We start from the raw sequence: 15,369 nt of genomic DNA, 5'->3' as shown, positions 1-15,369 counted from the left end.
CATCCCTGGAGGACAGGGTCTGGGCCAGCTCGGGGCCAGGGCAGGGCCCCTGGGGGAGAGGGAGCGTGTGTTGGGGGTTAGGGCTCTTGGGAAAGGGGCCACGGAGGAGAGAGAGTATGTGGATATGTGTTGGTGCGCTAAGTGTGAGACTCTGGTGGCAGGTGGGAATCGGCCTCCCCTCCTGCCCTGCCACCTTCTGGTGCCCTAGACGAGCCTCTCACTGTTCTCTCTCTCTTTTTGCTTTCCTCCATTCTTTAACCTGGCAACCTTCCGGGGCAGCTCCAAGGTATGGTCATCTCCTTCTGTTCCCTTCCCCTCAGGCCCCTGGGCTGCAGGTCCCTCTCCCTGCTTTCCCTCCACCTGGCAGGGGCAGAATTGCCTGCCGTTTGGGGACAGCTGCACATGGCATGTCTCATGGGATGCTGTCATCCCAGGGACTTGCTCTGAGAAGTATCATCTCCTGCAGACACTCTCCTGTCCCCATCTCAGCAGTTCCAGAGGGCATAAAGTGCCCAGGCTCAGAACCACTTGATGTGTTCCGAAAGAGAAGCCCCATGAACCTGAGCCCAGTTGGCAGCCATGGTCCGCAAGCAGGGTCCGATGGAAGGCCCTGGGACGTCAGACTGCAGCCAGGGCCCTGAGTGCCCTCAGGCCTGCGGTGGATCGGCTGGTCCCTCCCTAAGCAGATCCAGCACGGGAAGCTTGGGTCTGTAGGAGGGTCGGGACCCAAGGAGAGGGGAGGTAACAAGCTAGATGGGAGACATCAAGAGGACTGTGGGGGGCAGGGACCAGAAATAGATTAGGGCCTGTTTCTGGGGGCCATCAGGGCCAGGAATGGCCTGTTCTAGTCTCAGGAAGCCATGGGGGTTTAGGGAGGGCGTAAACCTGGCCAGCTGTGTGCACAAGCTTTCTGGGGGGTGCTGGTGGAGCCTGGGGCAGGAGTCCAGGCGTGAGGATGGTTTAGGATCCCCGCTTCCCTTCTGGATAAGCAATGAAGGCATCGGGGAAGGGGAGATATATTCCCACTCCCCATGCAGAAGGCACAGGCCTGCCCCGCCCTAGCTCTCTGTGGCACCTCCTTCCTGGCTTCCTGCACTTATGCTACCCAAGTGTCCTTACTAGAGGTGGCCAGCACCCCGCGCTGGGCCCATGCATGCATCCCAGCCCTGCACTGTCCCTTCCCGGTGCCTCCTGCTGTCTAGGACACCCTCTCATGTGACTCCCGTGTCTGCAGCTGCTTCCCTTCAGCTGTGCGTGCGAAGGGCACACTTTCCCAGCATTGGCTCAGCTGAACCCACCTGTAGCACGGGTCAGGGGACAGTGAGCCTCACGGGAGGCAGCCTCCCGAGCCTGCAGCACGGAGGTGAAATAGACGGAGCCTCTGCTGGGCTCCCATGCCGAGTGCCACCCTCCCTGCTGTGCTACACTGCACAGGCGACCAAGGCCCTGAGAGGTGGCCCTCACTCACTGGCATCGTTGCCCTCTGATGTTCCAGAAGCCGTACGCTTGCCAGATCCCTGGCTGCTCCAAGCGCTACACGGACCCCAGCTCCCTCCGCAAACATGTGAAGGCCCACTCAGCCAAAGAGCATCAGGTGCGCAAGAAGGTAAGCAGCCTCCTGACCAGCAGCAGGCCGGGCACCTCTCCCTGCCATGCGCGCCCCTGTGTGCATAGCTGTGAGTGCTGCCATCCATCGTGCGTCCTCCGCCTGCCACCCAGTCCCTGAGGGGCTGCTGCCCCAGCCCTGCCCTCCTTGCCCCAGCTGGGCCGACATTCATTAGCAGGGGCTGAACTGCCCCCAGCACCTCTGCCTCTCCTGGCCCACTCACCATGGCCCAGATAGGGGGCACTTGTGCCCAGCCCCATGTGGGGCATTGAGGGTGCTAAACTGAAGACATGGAGCCCACTTCTCAAGGTGAGAGGCAGACATTAAGTGCTTGGCACAGTGTAATAGAGGCGTTGTTGGGGCACAGATAAAAGGGCCTTGGCCTTTCTGTGAGGAGCAGGAGGGCTTGTGGAGGAAGTGGTCCTGATGGCCACAGGGCAGTGGTTAGGGGCATGAGCTGTGGAGATACCTGTGGGGCTCTGTGGCCTTGGAGGAGCCCTTCAGCCTCTGTGCCTCATGCTCCTCAGCTGCAGGCTTGGAGGGCGGCAAAGGGCTCACTTTTACTGGTTAAGACACTGTGGACTTGGAGCTAGTATACCTGGAGGATTTACCAGCTCAGAACAGAGGCAGGCGTGTGTCATTAGCCTAGCGGTGGGAAGGACCTGTGAGCAAGTATATTCTGCTGAGAACAGCATACCCAGAGTAGTGGCACCGAGCAGCACTGGGCCAAGCCCTCGGCCATGCAGGGCCCCTGGCACTGCCCAGTCCCAAGCCGAGGACAGACAGTGCCATCTAGGCGTGCTGCCTAGCAGAGAAGGTCCCTCCAGGCCACGGAGGGGATAGGCTGGGGTGGCTCGTGCCAGGCACCAGCCTGGGGCAAAGTGGGGGCAGCAGCAGAGGGGCTGGCTGGGAAGAACAGCAGACCCCAGGGCAGACTTGGGGACACCTTTGTCAGGATTGAGCACCTAGAGAGGCAGGCTTGGGGGAGTGAGCGGCGTATTCTATTTAGGAGCAGAGCATGCTGGGCCATGCGGGAGAGGCAGGGCAGTAGTGTGTGGCTGAGGCCCCAGACTGGGGGCATGTGGTGGGCAGGGGAGCTGTGGGCGTGAAGAGAGATGCAGGGACCACTGAGGACAAACAGCAGAGCCCGCTACCGTGTTCAGCCTGCTGGTTAGGTCTGTGTGGTGTCACCAGCCCAGCTCTCGGGAACAAACCACAGATACAGCCAGGAGCTAAACGCAGAGGCCTGTGGGCTTGAGAGCAGACGGTACTGTCTCAGGATGGGGACACAGCCAAGGTGTTGGCAGTAAGCAGACCTCATGATGGGGAAGCCTCTATCCTGTTGCATGGCAGGGCTGAAGAGGGATATGGTCAAAGTGCCCATGGTGAGCTCCTGGTAAAAACTGCACCTCCATATTCACCCCAGGTTATCTGTGATTTTTTTTTTTTTTGTACCAGGAATCGAACTCATGACCTTACGCTTGCCAGGCAGGCACTTGTTCTGCTGAGCTAAATCCCCAGCTGTATTCACCCCAATGCCTCTGAGGCTGAGTCTCTTATAGTCCTCACCATGACTGGGCACTTTTTATTCCCATTTTAGAAATGAGGTCCTTAATAACAAACCACCCAAGTTGTGGAGCCCAGGAGCAACCGAGCCAGAGACCTACCCAGGCCCATCTGTCTGCTGCCTGAGCCTCTCATGCTGCTCTCAGGGGCAGCAGCTGCTTGGGACAGGGAACAGCCCAGACTTCGGTGGGCCAGGGCTCCACAGAGAGGAGGCTTCTGTCCAGAGCCCACCAGTGCCCGAAGACCTGGTCCTGCCCTGGTGTTCCCATGCCCTGGGCTTGGCTCTCATGGAGCCCCAGGGACTTGGGCTGGAGATTTGTAGCCTTCCCACCAGTGTGCACCCATTAAGGGCCATCAGGACGATGCAGCTCTCTGGTAAAGTGACCCTTATATTGTGACATGTTCTTGGCAGCCCTGCTGTGCCTCAGAATTAGAAATGCTTTTCTTCCTCAATTCTCCTCTCCTGCTGTTCTAATTGCATCGACATTGCGGTCTACAAGAGCATGCCTTGGCCCCTTCTGCCAGGAACTTCATTTACATGGGAAACAGCTGCAGGGTTAGGGTGCTAAGAACCCCAAGTGTGCCTTCCCTCAGGCCCAGGAATGGGGGAACCTCTGGGGTTGACCTCTGGCTCATGGGACAAGACCTCTGGCTACCCAGTCTCATGGGACAAGGTCCTCGCCTGCTCTGAGCCTGTTGTGTCCTGGATACAGTGAGCATTTGGAGGAACCAGGTTTGGGGCCTCCAGCTCTGACTGTCCAGATTGGCGACTCCCCTCCCATGCAGGCATCTGTCCCCGGGCTCCCTCATCCTCATGTCCTGGCCTCATCTGGAGAGGTGAAGTGTCCCCAGGTGCCCATCCTTGGGAGTCACCAGGGGCGATAGCTGAAGATGGGGTGCATCTGGCCCCAGCATACCTAGGCAGCTGACCTCAGCCCACAGCGTGACCCATGGTGCCTGCTGTCGTGGGACCACTCAGGTGACGGGAGCTTGGCCGGTAACTCCTCCCCAGCCTCTCACTGCAGGTGGACTGTAGTCCTGGCGGTGTGTTACAGACATGGTAGGGGAAACCCAAAGGGTTAGGTGGTTTGTCCAGGGTCACACAGAGGGTGAGAGATGAGATGGACTTGAACCCAGCCATTCTGTGTCCAGCCTGGATCCTTTCTGATGCACCTCACACCCAGAAAGAAGCCTGGGGGGCAGGGCAGACACCATGTGTCAGACACGACATGCAACCCAAAAACTTCCCACAACCTTGGGGAGACCCGATGGCTGCACCTGGCCATCCAGCTCAGCTGCACACAGAGCTCCATCTTCCTCCACCTGTGCCCTTTCAGTGACTGCAGCCCTGGGGTTCTCTGACCCCTTGATACTTACATAGGGAACCCCCTTTCTCTTCCTGCTTCCCTTGTAAGCAGAGGGTAATATCCCCCCTTCTGGCTCTTCCACATATAGGCGCTTGTTCAGTAAAGTCCTTGCCTGTCCAATCCCACCTTGGCCTTTACTACCCAGAGGACCTGGACTAATGTGACCTCAGTGTCCACCATTAGCCCATTTTACTGATGAGGAGACTGAGGTGCACCAACAGGGTCTTGCCTTGTTCCGTAAAACAAGCGGTTCTTTGGACAGGTGGTCTTCCACTGACCCTCCTCCCTCTGCTTGCTTCCCAGTTGCACGCCAGCCCTGACACGGAGGCTGATGTCCTGACGGAGTGTCTGGCCCTGCAGCAGCTCCATGCTTCTGCACAGCTGGCTGCCAGTGATGGGAAGGGCGGACGCCTGGGCCAGGAGCTGCTCCCAGGTATGTGTGTGTCCTGGGGAGGATGGTGACCCTTCTGTACCTGCAGGTCACCTGCTCCTTTGGCCTTTGCTGTCTCTACCTCACTGGCGTCAAGCCATGTTTTCCCAGACGCTGAGCCAGGCTGGGGGACCTTGCAACCTGCCCCAAGTGCTGGGAAGACAGGATGTATCCCAGGGTGAAATCAGGCTCCTCCAGGCTCCTCCACACCTGCGGGGTGCCCTGCAGGGAAGAGCTGCCTCTAAGAAGTGCCCAGCACCCAGACTCTACCTGGGTCTTTGCTAAGTCCCAGCACAACTCTTGCACCTTGGCTGAAAGACCTTTGAACTTGTCACTGAAGTCTGTGGGTGACCCAGAGCAGGGACTTCCCAAGCCCCTGGGACACATAGCCCCATCCCACCTAACTCAGAGCCTGTGGTCCAGCTGAGGCGAGGCCGCCTGTCTGTCTGTCTGTCTGGCAGCTGCTGGCGGGCCATGTCCTGGGCTGAGCCGGAATGCCTGGCCTCACTGCTCGGAACACAGCCCAGGTAAGGGCAGCCCGGCCTTGGGATCCCAGCTCACAGCACTGGGCTCCCACCCCAAGGAAGCCTCAGTGTCAGAAAGCTCTGCTCACCCTCCAGGATTTCTTAATATCCCAACTATGTAAAACATTTCTTATTTTCTAATTTTATTCTTTTTCCCTCAACACTGAAGTAGCAGCAGATTTAAAATTCTGTCAAACCTTTTCTGAGCCTGGGAAGAGAGCAGGCTTTTACCCTTTTTCAGTCCACTGATAAAGGGTACCCTGGGGTAGACATCATAATTCCAAAAGGACAGGGCTGGAGAGGACAATGAGGATGAGCCAGCCCAGGGATGGGGCATCACAGTGCCAGCTCCCAGCACGGATCCCAACCGCTTGCTACCCCTAGCCAAGTACTCCCAGGCTGTCCTGTGGCCAGGGTCCTGCAGCCCAGCATCTGGGCCTTGAGAGTCACACTGGACAACTGAAGGACTAACCTGAACTTGTGGATCAGTCAGCAGCAGACCTGGGTTAGAAGCCTATTTCTCTCCCAGACACAACCCAGGGTTGACTCAGGGAGAGAGCGGGGCCAGTAGTCACCTGGGTAGCTGCTTGAGCTGGTCCCTTAACCCACCCAGCTCATTAACCCTGCACGACCTGCTACAGGTGAGAAATCAGGTCCACTGGGACTGCGTCACGCGAGGGGCCAGCTTCAAGCCTCAGCTTCCTTCCCCAGACCTGCTTCCCAGGAGTTGTCCGGGGCCTGTGCCCTAGAAGAGTTAGGAAATGACAGAAGCACGACCTGAACTCAGGCCATGCCGCAGGCTGTGTTCCTCAGTGTTGCTCCTATGTTAACGCTACCCTTGCCGATGTACACCGGCTGCCATGCGTCCCTGTCCTCTGGCTGCTTCCATAGCAGCAGGGAGGAAAGGACCAGCCAGGCAAGGGCAAGGCTCCTGGACTTCTCCGGTATGGTCCCACAGGTCCTTCTGCAGGCCACTCGGCAGATGGCCGAGGCACAGTCAGGAACAGATGTTAGGGCCAGAGGTTAAGTGCTCACTGCTGGTGATTGATGACGCTGCTTTACAGTCTGAAGTGGTGCGTTTTGGTGGGGTGCCGGGCAGACCTGGGGTCCCCATTCCCATGGCCCCTCGCAGTCCAGTGACTTATCCCCACCACCATCCACACACATGCTCAGCGTCTCAAGTTTGGGGGAGACTCCTGTGGCGAATAGTGATGCTCTGGTCACTGTGCGTCCAGCCACTGCTGTACAAACAGGGACCTGATCAGGGCAGAGGCAAAGACAAGAGGACAGGATGATGACAGAAGCATCCAGAAGAGAAGGGGGACAGCAAGGGAGGGCTGCAGAGGTGCCATCGATTGTCCCTGTCCATTACAGGAAGCCCTCACAAGCTCATCCCTCCACTTAGAGGAGGCCTGACCCCAGCAGACCTGGGCAGCTGGGCGGTGAGCGAGGACGTGAGACACGTAGTCAGCATGGCAGCAGGCGAGGGGGCAGGTCTGCCGGGGCTCTGGGCCAGCTCGTTCACAGCGGCAGGTGACGGGTACTGTGGAGAGTGGTAGTAACACAGGCTGAGCGTACTGATTCCTGCTCCCTCCACACACCGCCCTCCAGACGGCCCCAGACCAAGCCCGGGAGGCAGCAGGGGCAGGTGGCAGTGCAGAGGTCCAAGGCATGGGGAGGGGCAGAGGACGGGTGTAGAGGGTGCTCAGACGCACTCACAGCCCACCGGCTACAAGGCCAGGGCCAGAGATCAGCTGCCGGCCGTGCCACCCTGGAACCCCGGCTTTGGCTTCCAGCACACGTCCCACTGCACACAGGCCTGTGGCTGCCTGCACTTGACTCGGGCAAGGCGTTTCTCCTGTCAAGACTTAGTTTCTGCATCTTAAAGTGAGACCTTATCTCCCCCAGCTGCTCTCTTTGCTGCCTGCCCTGCTGCCCTGGGCAGAGCTAAGCTTGCAGCAGCCACCGCAGCCCTGCTGAGCTTCCGTTCTGCTCCAGGATCGCAGGCCTTGGCCAGTGGGGGACTCTCAGCCTTGCAGTGCCTGGTAAGGGGCCCCGGAGTGTCGGCTTCTGCGTGGGCTTCAAGGGCAGTAACCCTCAAGAACCAGGGTGACACTCAGCTGGCCACCAGGGACAGCTTGGCTGGTCAGAAGGGGCACTGTGCCAGTGTAGCACCAAGTCCAGGGCATCAACTTGACACACTGATTTCAGGAAAAGTGTCAGGTTCAGTGCAAGCGAATGTGGCTGGATTAAGGGTGATGTACAAAATGTGACCCTGCTTTCTTTTCAGATAAAATAGGAAGCATTAGAAATTTGTGACCCTATATGATCCTCTCAGCTTCCTCTCCCAGAGCAGGGGTTCCCTCTTTCTTCTAACTGGGTCCTTTGTGAAAGCATCTCGGAATGCTGGCATCCATACCTCTCAAACCCTCGGGCCACGGGACCTGCACATGACTCTCATCTAGCATCCCCTCTGCCCACCTGTCCTAGCAAGGGGGAAGAGGTGACAAAAGATGGTATCACACAACAACTGTGTTCTGTAGGTTGAGTCTAAGACTAGAATATGGCTCACTTCTAAGTTGGTTCCTTTGTGCAATGCACAGCCTGTACAACCATCTGTGGTATCCTTTTTCGGAGCTCTCCCAGCTCAGCCTACCTAGGCCAGCTAGTGTAATCATCCTCTCTCTGAAACTTTTCACAGTGGACATGCAACCTCTGCTTGCATACCTCTGAGGTGGATCATTACTGCTATCAAAAGGCAGCCCATCATCTGGTAGCAGCATTAGACGGTTCTGCTGACCCTTGAGCTGGTTCCGCTGCTTTCAAGCTTCTCATTTCTGCGGGTCCCATCTGCTTGCAGGGATATTCTGAGCAATCCCCGTTTCCAGAACAGCTGCATTAAGGTTTGGGGCACTTAGCAGTCCTCCTCTGTCCTCAGAGTGGCCTTGGCCTGGACACAGCCTTTAGCAGGAGTAGAGCTGCCGGCGCCCTTGTTTGAATCTTCTATTCACACAGTCATTTTCCTCTGTCATTTTCTCCCCATAAGTTGGAAAATGCAGCTCTGGGCTGTTTGCCACCACCCTGAGGCAATGGCTGGAGTCCGGTGATGTCCTGTGTCCCCTGCAGGTGTGTATGCCGGCTCTGTCACCCCTCACAGCGGGCTCGCTTCCAGCCTCCTGCTCCCCACCCATGATGTCCCTTCCAGGCACCACCCACTGGAGGCCACCACCAATTCCCAGCACCACCTACCCCCTCTGCCGACCGCCGAGAGTGCCAGGGATGGGTACGTACCCTGAGGCAGTCCTGGGGGCACAAGGAGTCACAGGTGCAGGGGAGGGGGGTAGGCGAGGACAAGTGGCCCATGCTCCTGTGTTGGTCCTGATACTGCAAGTCACCCAGCTTTGTGGAGAACTCTGTATATCCTGTGCTGTGTCCCAGATGCTCATGGTACATGGTGGCACTGGTGTCCCCAGTGAGCAGCTCTGTGAGTCAGGCAGCACAGACACCTGGAGACCCCCTGCTGGGGCCCTGGAAGGACCCTGGGTGCCCACCTATATTGTGCCCACATGGCCTCTGCAGGAGCCACCTTGCACTTCTTCAGGGCTCACAGGGTGGCTGCTAAGCTGGTCAGGCTCCCCAGCCCTGTCTCTAGCCCCCACACTCTGATCACTGTGGCCCTGACCCTTGCTGCAGGGTCCCTGTGGAGGGGCAGCCATTCGCCACATCAGTGTGGCTCTACTGTCACCACAGTCCAGCTGGCAGTGGCAGATGGGCAAACTCTGGCTCCTGAGATCTGCTTGGTTGGTACGGGCCCACCTGGCCACCCTCCTGCTCGTTTGCTTATCACCCACAATGCCACCCCAGGCTGCAGCCTCAGTCAGCGTGCCCCCAGGACTACTGCCAACCAGCTCATTCTTCTGTTCATCCCCCTCCTCCTCCTGTGTCCACTTGTGGAGCTCTATGGGTGGCCCCGGTCCAGGAGGAGCTCCCCAAGAGGGTTGGGGCAGGTGCAGCTTCAGAAGCAGGTGCTCCACCTCCGTGGAGAAAGCTGGGGTGGGTCAGTGCAGGGGCCCAGTGGTGGGCCCAGGAGACGCAATTGGAGTTGGGGAGCAGGCAGGCTTGGGTGAAGGTTGGTGTGGTGACAGCTGCTGTGTTGGGACAGTAAGTGAGGTTTCCAGGGCCTAACAGCGTGCCCCAGGATGGGCTCAGGCCTGAGGGTGTCGGGCAGGCTGCATCCAGGTCTGGGGAGGGATTGCACTAGCCCACAGCATGGATTTGGGTGGTAGGGGGTGGGATGGAACACAGTACAGGACAGCGGCCTGAGCTAGGGCTGGGCGAGGAGGAACAGACAATGGTAATACAGGGTGGGCAGAATCAGGAGACCCCACCTGGGCAGGGACAGGAGGCTCCTCAGGAATGCTTGCACCCCAAGGCTCCACAGAGCTGGGAAAGGCAGGCCATGTGAGCAGAGGCCACCTGAACTGGGTACACAGGGACCCAGAAAAACAGGCCCTTCCTCGGCCTGTCTGTTCCTCTGTAAAGGTGTTAAATAGCCTTTAGGAACATGGCGACAGTTGCCCACCCGGGCCTGAGGCTTGTGGCTGTCTCGGGACAGGCTCCCTGACACTTGTCCCATCGCTGGTCAGGCTCCCTGCTCACCACACAGCCTCTGCAGCCTGGCCTGTGCTCTGTGCTCACCCATTTGCCACCTGCCTGCCGCCTGCCTGCAGAAGTGCCAGCCAGGAATTCCCAGCCTGAGTGAGAGGCGCACAGTGACTGTGCGGAACCCCAGCTGCCTGCAGAGCGCCCCAGCCTTCGGGCCTGACACAGGTCTCAGGCTGGCTGGATGGGTTTTTTCCATCCCGGGAGAAGTGGGGTGGGGAGGGCCTCCAGCTTCCCTCCCTGCCAAAGTCAACAGGGGACTGCCGCAAGGCTCCCCAGCGGTTTGCTGGGACGTTTAAATAGCTTGACAGAATTATCTGATTCACTCAAAACTATGCTAAAAGGGCCTGACTTCATGACTAAATGTATTTACCCTGGCTCAGGGAGACTCAGATTAGGGCACATTTTTTTCCTCTGGCCCTCTACGAGGTACACAGCCCTGCCTGCCAGGCCAGCAAGGTTTCATGTTCATTTCTGTGGGCCCCAGTGCCAGCACAGGGAGTTGCTTGGGGGTCAGTTGCAGGGCTGAGAAGAAGCTGCAGGTGAGCCAGTCTGTGAGCGCAGGCAGACAGTGCGGCCTGCGGATCTGCGGAGGGCAGGCAGCTCTGTGATTTTTACTGCCTGTACAGACAGCAAATGCGAGTCTAAGGTGGAAAGTGCATGTTTTTCCCTTTCAAATGGGGTTCTCCTTAATCCTGCACCACTGCCCATCCATCTCTGGGGTTTGGAGCTGAGTGATTCAGGAGTCCACTCATCTGTCTTCTCTGTTGTTTGCCATTGCTGCTCTTGTGGCAGGAAGAGCTAGAGCATGGGTACCAGATAGGACAGGGACAAAGCAGGCCCCTGGAGGCTACAGGCCTGCTGTCATAGCCGGGAGAAGTGACCACGAGAGTGCACAGATATGCACAGCCCTCTACGGTTTCTGGTGCTCAGGGATGGAGCGAGGCTGCTGTTGGGTCCTGTGGGCTACGCCTGAAATGCAGGACGATTGTGCTAAGTGACTCACGGAGAAGTGCTGAGGACTCGACCCATGAACTTAAGGAGACATCTCAGTGCTCAGTCAGGGACCTGGTGCAGAGGCCCATCCCTGCCTTCGGTGATAGGGCTCTACGCATATGGGTGTTGCAGAGGGGGCAGTGACCACACGATGCCCTGGCCAGAAGGAGCAGAGCTGCAGACAGGGGAGCGGCCTCCCCACAGACCACGTCACGGAGCTGTGCTTCCTGGAGCATGGCATGGATCCACATCTTTAGCACCAACAGACAGAGGCCGCATGAAGGGCAAGAGTGTCCATCGAGCTTGGCAAGGCCACCTGGAGCCGTGACACTGCATCTGCACTCTGTTTCAGTGTGGACGGCCCAACAAAGCCACAAATCCACACAAGAAACCAGAGCTGGAGCCCTGTTCCTTCCCTGTGCCTGTACCCGGTGCTTGGCAGGCTGTGGGCCTTCGACCTGTTCCCAGGAGCCCCCAAACCCACTCAGGTGCAAGTCACTGGTCTGTATGGTGGGGACCTGCGACTTCGGGAGGCTGAGGGAGGACCTGGTCTTCAGTACCATGCAGCCCAGCGAGACTGGTGGACCCAGGGCGCCTGCACAGCTCTAGCTCCACGTGCTTCCAGATGGCACAGCCCTGGGCCTGCATCCCTTGTGCTGTGTGTGTGTGGAGGTGCTGAGCTCCCGTCATAGGGAGCGTGCAAACAGAGACGGAGAGATCTCTCAAAGTGCATGGCACAGGAGAAGAAAAGGCCAACTTGGAAGCAACCCATGAAGCTTTTCTTCCACTCAACAGTGGTGACTGAGGGAGCGGCTATGAATAGATCCGCCGTCATACTAGATGCTTTATCTACACTGCTTTAATTTTGCCCTCACCGTACCCTGTGAGGTCAGTGCTGTGTGGTCAGGCATACACTGGGCAACCTCTCTGAACGGCAGAAGGGGAAAAGAATGCCTATCTCAGGGCCCAGAGGAAGGATGGCAGGGGCTCAGCGAACTGGGCCATGGGCTATTGTCCTGCAGAGGACCTGTCAAGGCCTGTCCCGGCCTGTCCCAAGGCTTCTCCTCCACCTAGTGTGACAGTGCCAGGCACCCAGTGGAGGACTTGGCATTAGCCGAGCTGCAGTGTCTGGTGGACAGGAGTGTCCTCTCCTGGACAGAAGGGAGCACAGCACCAGCAGGGAGCTTGAGGGCTGCATGCACTGCTAAAATCCAGCCTGAATCTGAGGAGCGGAAGCTCCGCTTCCCATGTGGGTTAGAGCACGGTGTCCCCCTAGCCCTGCTGATGTCTTTTCCTTCCAGGTTGGGACCCAGCCTCCTCTCGCCCATGCTCAGCCCGCTGAAAGGGCTCGGGCCGCCACCAGTGTCCTCCCAGAGCCAGTCTCCAGAGGCCCAGCCTTTCTCCACGCTGCCCAGCAAGCCGCCCTACACCCCCTTCCAGAGCCCCCTTCCCCCTCCACTGCCCAGCCCACAAGGTAAGGCCTAGCCAGGCCTGTGCCGTCTGTCCCGATGCTAAAGGGAGCCACAAGCCTGGGAGGGGTGGGGCAGGTGGGACCTCAGGGACTGACAGCCTGGGAGACAAGAACCATGCTGGGGAAACCAGGCAAGTCAGCCCGAAAGGCCTGGTCTGGAGCTGTGTGGGGATGATACACACCCGAAATCCCAGCACTCTGGGAGACTGAGGCAGGAGGATTCCCTGCCTGGGAAGTTTAATGCGACTTTATCTCAAAATAAAAACTGAAAAAGGGCTGGGAACGCAAGTGGTGTGAAGTCCCTGGGTCCAATTTAGAGAGGGATAAAAACAAACAAACGAACAAAAAACTGCCTAGCCAGAGCACTACTAACGGTGGGGAGGTGCCTGCCTGATGCACAGGCGGGAAGGACTATCCAGCATCACCACCACCTCGCAGCCAGGGCCCCACCTCAGCTTCCCTCTGCAGGGCAGAGCCGGGACAGGAGCCGGGATGGTACCTGGTGAGAGAGTGCCAGGGGCAGCAAGGTGCGGTGTGCTGGGCCTGCCCTCCCTAACGCCTTCTGCCCCCTCCCTCGCAGGCTACCAGGGCAGCTTCCACTCCATCCAGAGCTGCTTTCCCTACAGCGACTGCTACCAGAACAGCGAGCCAGCGGCCAGCGGGGACAGGCTGGCCCGGGAGGTCCCTGGGTTCACCCCGCTGCGGCCCAACAGCTACCCCAGCCTCAGTGCACCTTTACCTGCCGCAGGTGAGGGGTTTTGTGTGCATTGTCCCAAGTCCCTGGGACAGCCTCGTGGGATGGTTGTGAAGTTAAGGTGACAGGAGGCTTAGGTGCCCACTTAGTGAGTGCTCAGTGAATTCCGGTTCCCGTTTGATGGATTCTTGAAGCTGGTGGGGTGAGGTGAGTCCTGCCAGGAGTGAAGGGGGGTCCAAAACCCACGTTCTGCCCCACTGCAGCTTTGGGGATGGGCCGCCCACACACACTGCCCAGCCGACAGCCCACGGAGGGCAGGGTTTGGTGACTGAGAGGAGCCCTGGGTGGCTGGCTGGGTCCCTTGAGCTGGGAAAGAGGACAGAAGCCCTGTCACCTTCAGCCCTGACCCTTTCTGCCTGCCCACAGGCTACGAGGCCCCGTGCCCCGCAGTGCTGCCCCCACAGTCATCTGAAGCTGTGGCATCCGGAGGTCCTGAGGACTGCGGCTTCTTTCCCAACGGCGCCTTTGATCACTGTCTGAGCCACATCCCCTCCATCTACACAGACACCTGAAGAGGGGCAGCCAGTGCACGACGACGCTGTGTCGCCCTTGCTGGGATCTGCCCTCCCTGCCCCAGGCAGGCTGGGCAAAGTGGGCTGCCCCTCGGGGTTGGGCTCAGAGGTGCCCGCCAGGGACCAGCACCATGTGACAGGCCCGCGAGTGTGTCTCCCTGTTTCTCTCGCCTATGGTTTTGAAATCACAGACCTCGTGTATATAAAATGTATGGAACGTGTTTCCCTTCCCCTGCCAGTTTTATATTTTTGTTTTACAAGAGAAACATTAAAAACTGGAAACAAGCCTCAGGGGCCTGATTCTGCTTTGGGACTGAGCCTAGAGGCCACGACCGACTGGGAGGCTCCAGCTGAGCTCAGTGGAGTGTGCAGCTGGGAGCCGGGGCTTGGGGCGTGGGAGGCCCATGGAACTGCATAGTCTCACCGTGGGGATGGAACCAGTGTCACCTGTTTCATGGTCACAGGACCATGCTGTGGTCCTGTGACCCCTGTGCTGGTTACAGGCAGCACTGCCAAGCAGGGACAGCCCTTTGGCCAGGCCAGGAGACCCAAGTGGGGAGGGGACCAGGGATGGCCCAGGCCGCACAGTCAGACTCATCATTGTGGAATCAGCTCTGCCCCAGCCTCCCCACAGCCCTGCTGGCCACACCGTCCCTAGCTGGTGGGAAAGCAGGCTTGGGTTCTGCTGCCTGGGCCTGTGTGAAGGCAGACCCAGGGCAAGGCGCAGCAAGCCTTTGGGATAGAGCCCTGGCCACCCCAGAGGGCAAGACGGTGTGGACAGAGCCTTGCCTTTCACTCAGCACCCTAAAGGCCACCTGAGAAGATGGTGAAGAGAGATTGCGTTCCTGCACACTGGCTGTGTGCTGCCTCCCCTCAGCCCCTGGACACAGCCCCAGGCAGGCCTTCTCTGCAGCTCAGCAGCAACAGGCAGGACTCAAACCCAGCTCCGACCCTGACCTCCACTCACACTCACTTCACAGGTGCAGAAACAAGGGGACAGGGAAGTCACATGCCTATGTGACAGCATCTGGGATCTAAAGCAAGTCCCTGGCTCCAGAGACCCCCTCCCACCATTGCCCTTCTACCCTCAAGGACTTGGAGCCCTAGCACCCACCTCAGCTCCCAGGCCAGCTGTACCCCACCCCATCAGGGCTCCTGGCTCCCACCCAGGCTCCCTCGCCCCACTGGCCCATCCCCAGTGAGTCGTGGAACTCACTAGGCAGCGGCCAAGGACGCTCAGGAATCAGTGCTGCATGTCATTGTGAATGCTTAATCCAGGCCAGATAAGCCGAGTTAGACTACAATGAGGACGAGTTTCTATTAATAATGCAAAGGGCTGAGCCTCGAGCAGGAGAACACACAAGGAGCTGGTGGCTGGATCCCGTTTAATTTCAGGGAGCAGAGAGGGAGACAAAGGCAGAGAGACAAAGAGCGGCTGCCAGAGGAGAGGAGGTGCTGCACAGCCACAGCTGAGCCCCACA

General features: G+C 58.6%; 1 protein-coding gene across 4 annotated transcripts in view; it reads left to right on the top strand.

Moving 5' to 3' along the window:
- The window catches only part of Glis1 (GLIS family zinc finger 1), a 171,936-nt gene extending 157,757 nt beyond the window's left edge, over positions 1-14,179 (top strand). For all 4 annotated transcript variants that reach the window (XM_063236527.1, XM_063236529.1, XM_023562553.2 and 1 more), the window contains 6 exons: positions 1,496-1,606; positions 4,843-4,972; positions 8,620-8,776; positions 12,453-12,625; positions 13,203-13,370; positions 13,743-14,179. In XM_063236527.1, the coding sequence (XP_063092597.1) occupies positions 1,496-1,606; positions 4,843-4,972; positions 8,620-8,776; positions 12,453-12,625; positions 13,203-13,370; positions 13,743-13,888 (885 nt within the window). In that variant the 3' untranslated portion in view covers positions 13,889-14,179. The remainder of the gene's footprint in view (positions 1-1,495; positions 1,607-4,842; positions 4,973-8,619; positions 8,777-12,452; positions 12,626-13,202; positions 13,371-13,742) is intronic.
- The last annotated feature ends 1,190 nt before the right edge of the window (positions 14,180-15,369 follow it).

Source organism: Cavia porcellus, unplaced genomic scaffold, assembly GCF_034190915.1.
Source record: "Cavia porcellus strain 051 isolate PalLab524CR breed Dunkin Hartley unplaced genomic scaffold, mCavPor4.1 scaffold_25, whole genome shotgun sequence".
NCBI classification, from domain to species: domain Eukaryota; kingdom Metazoa; phylum Chordata; class Mammalia; order Rodentia; family Caviidae; genus Cavia; species Cavia porcellus.
This window is presented reverse-complemented; position numbering and strand designations above follow the sequence as displayed.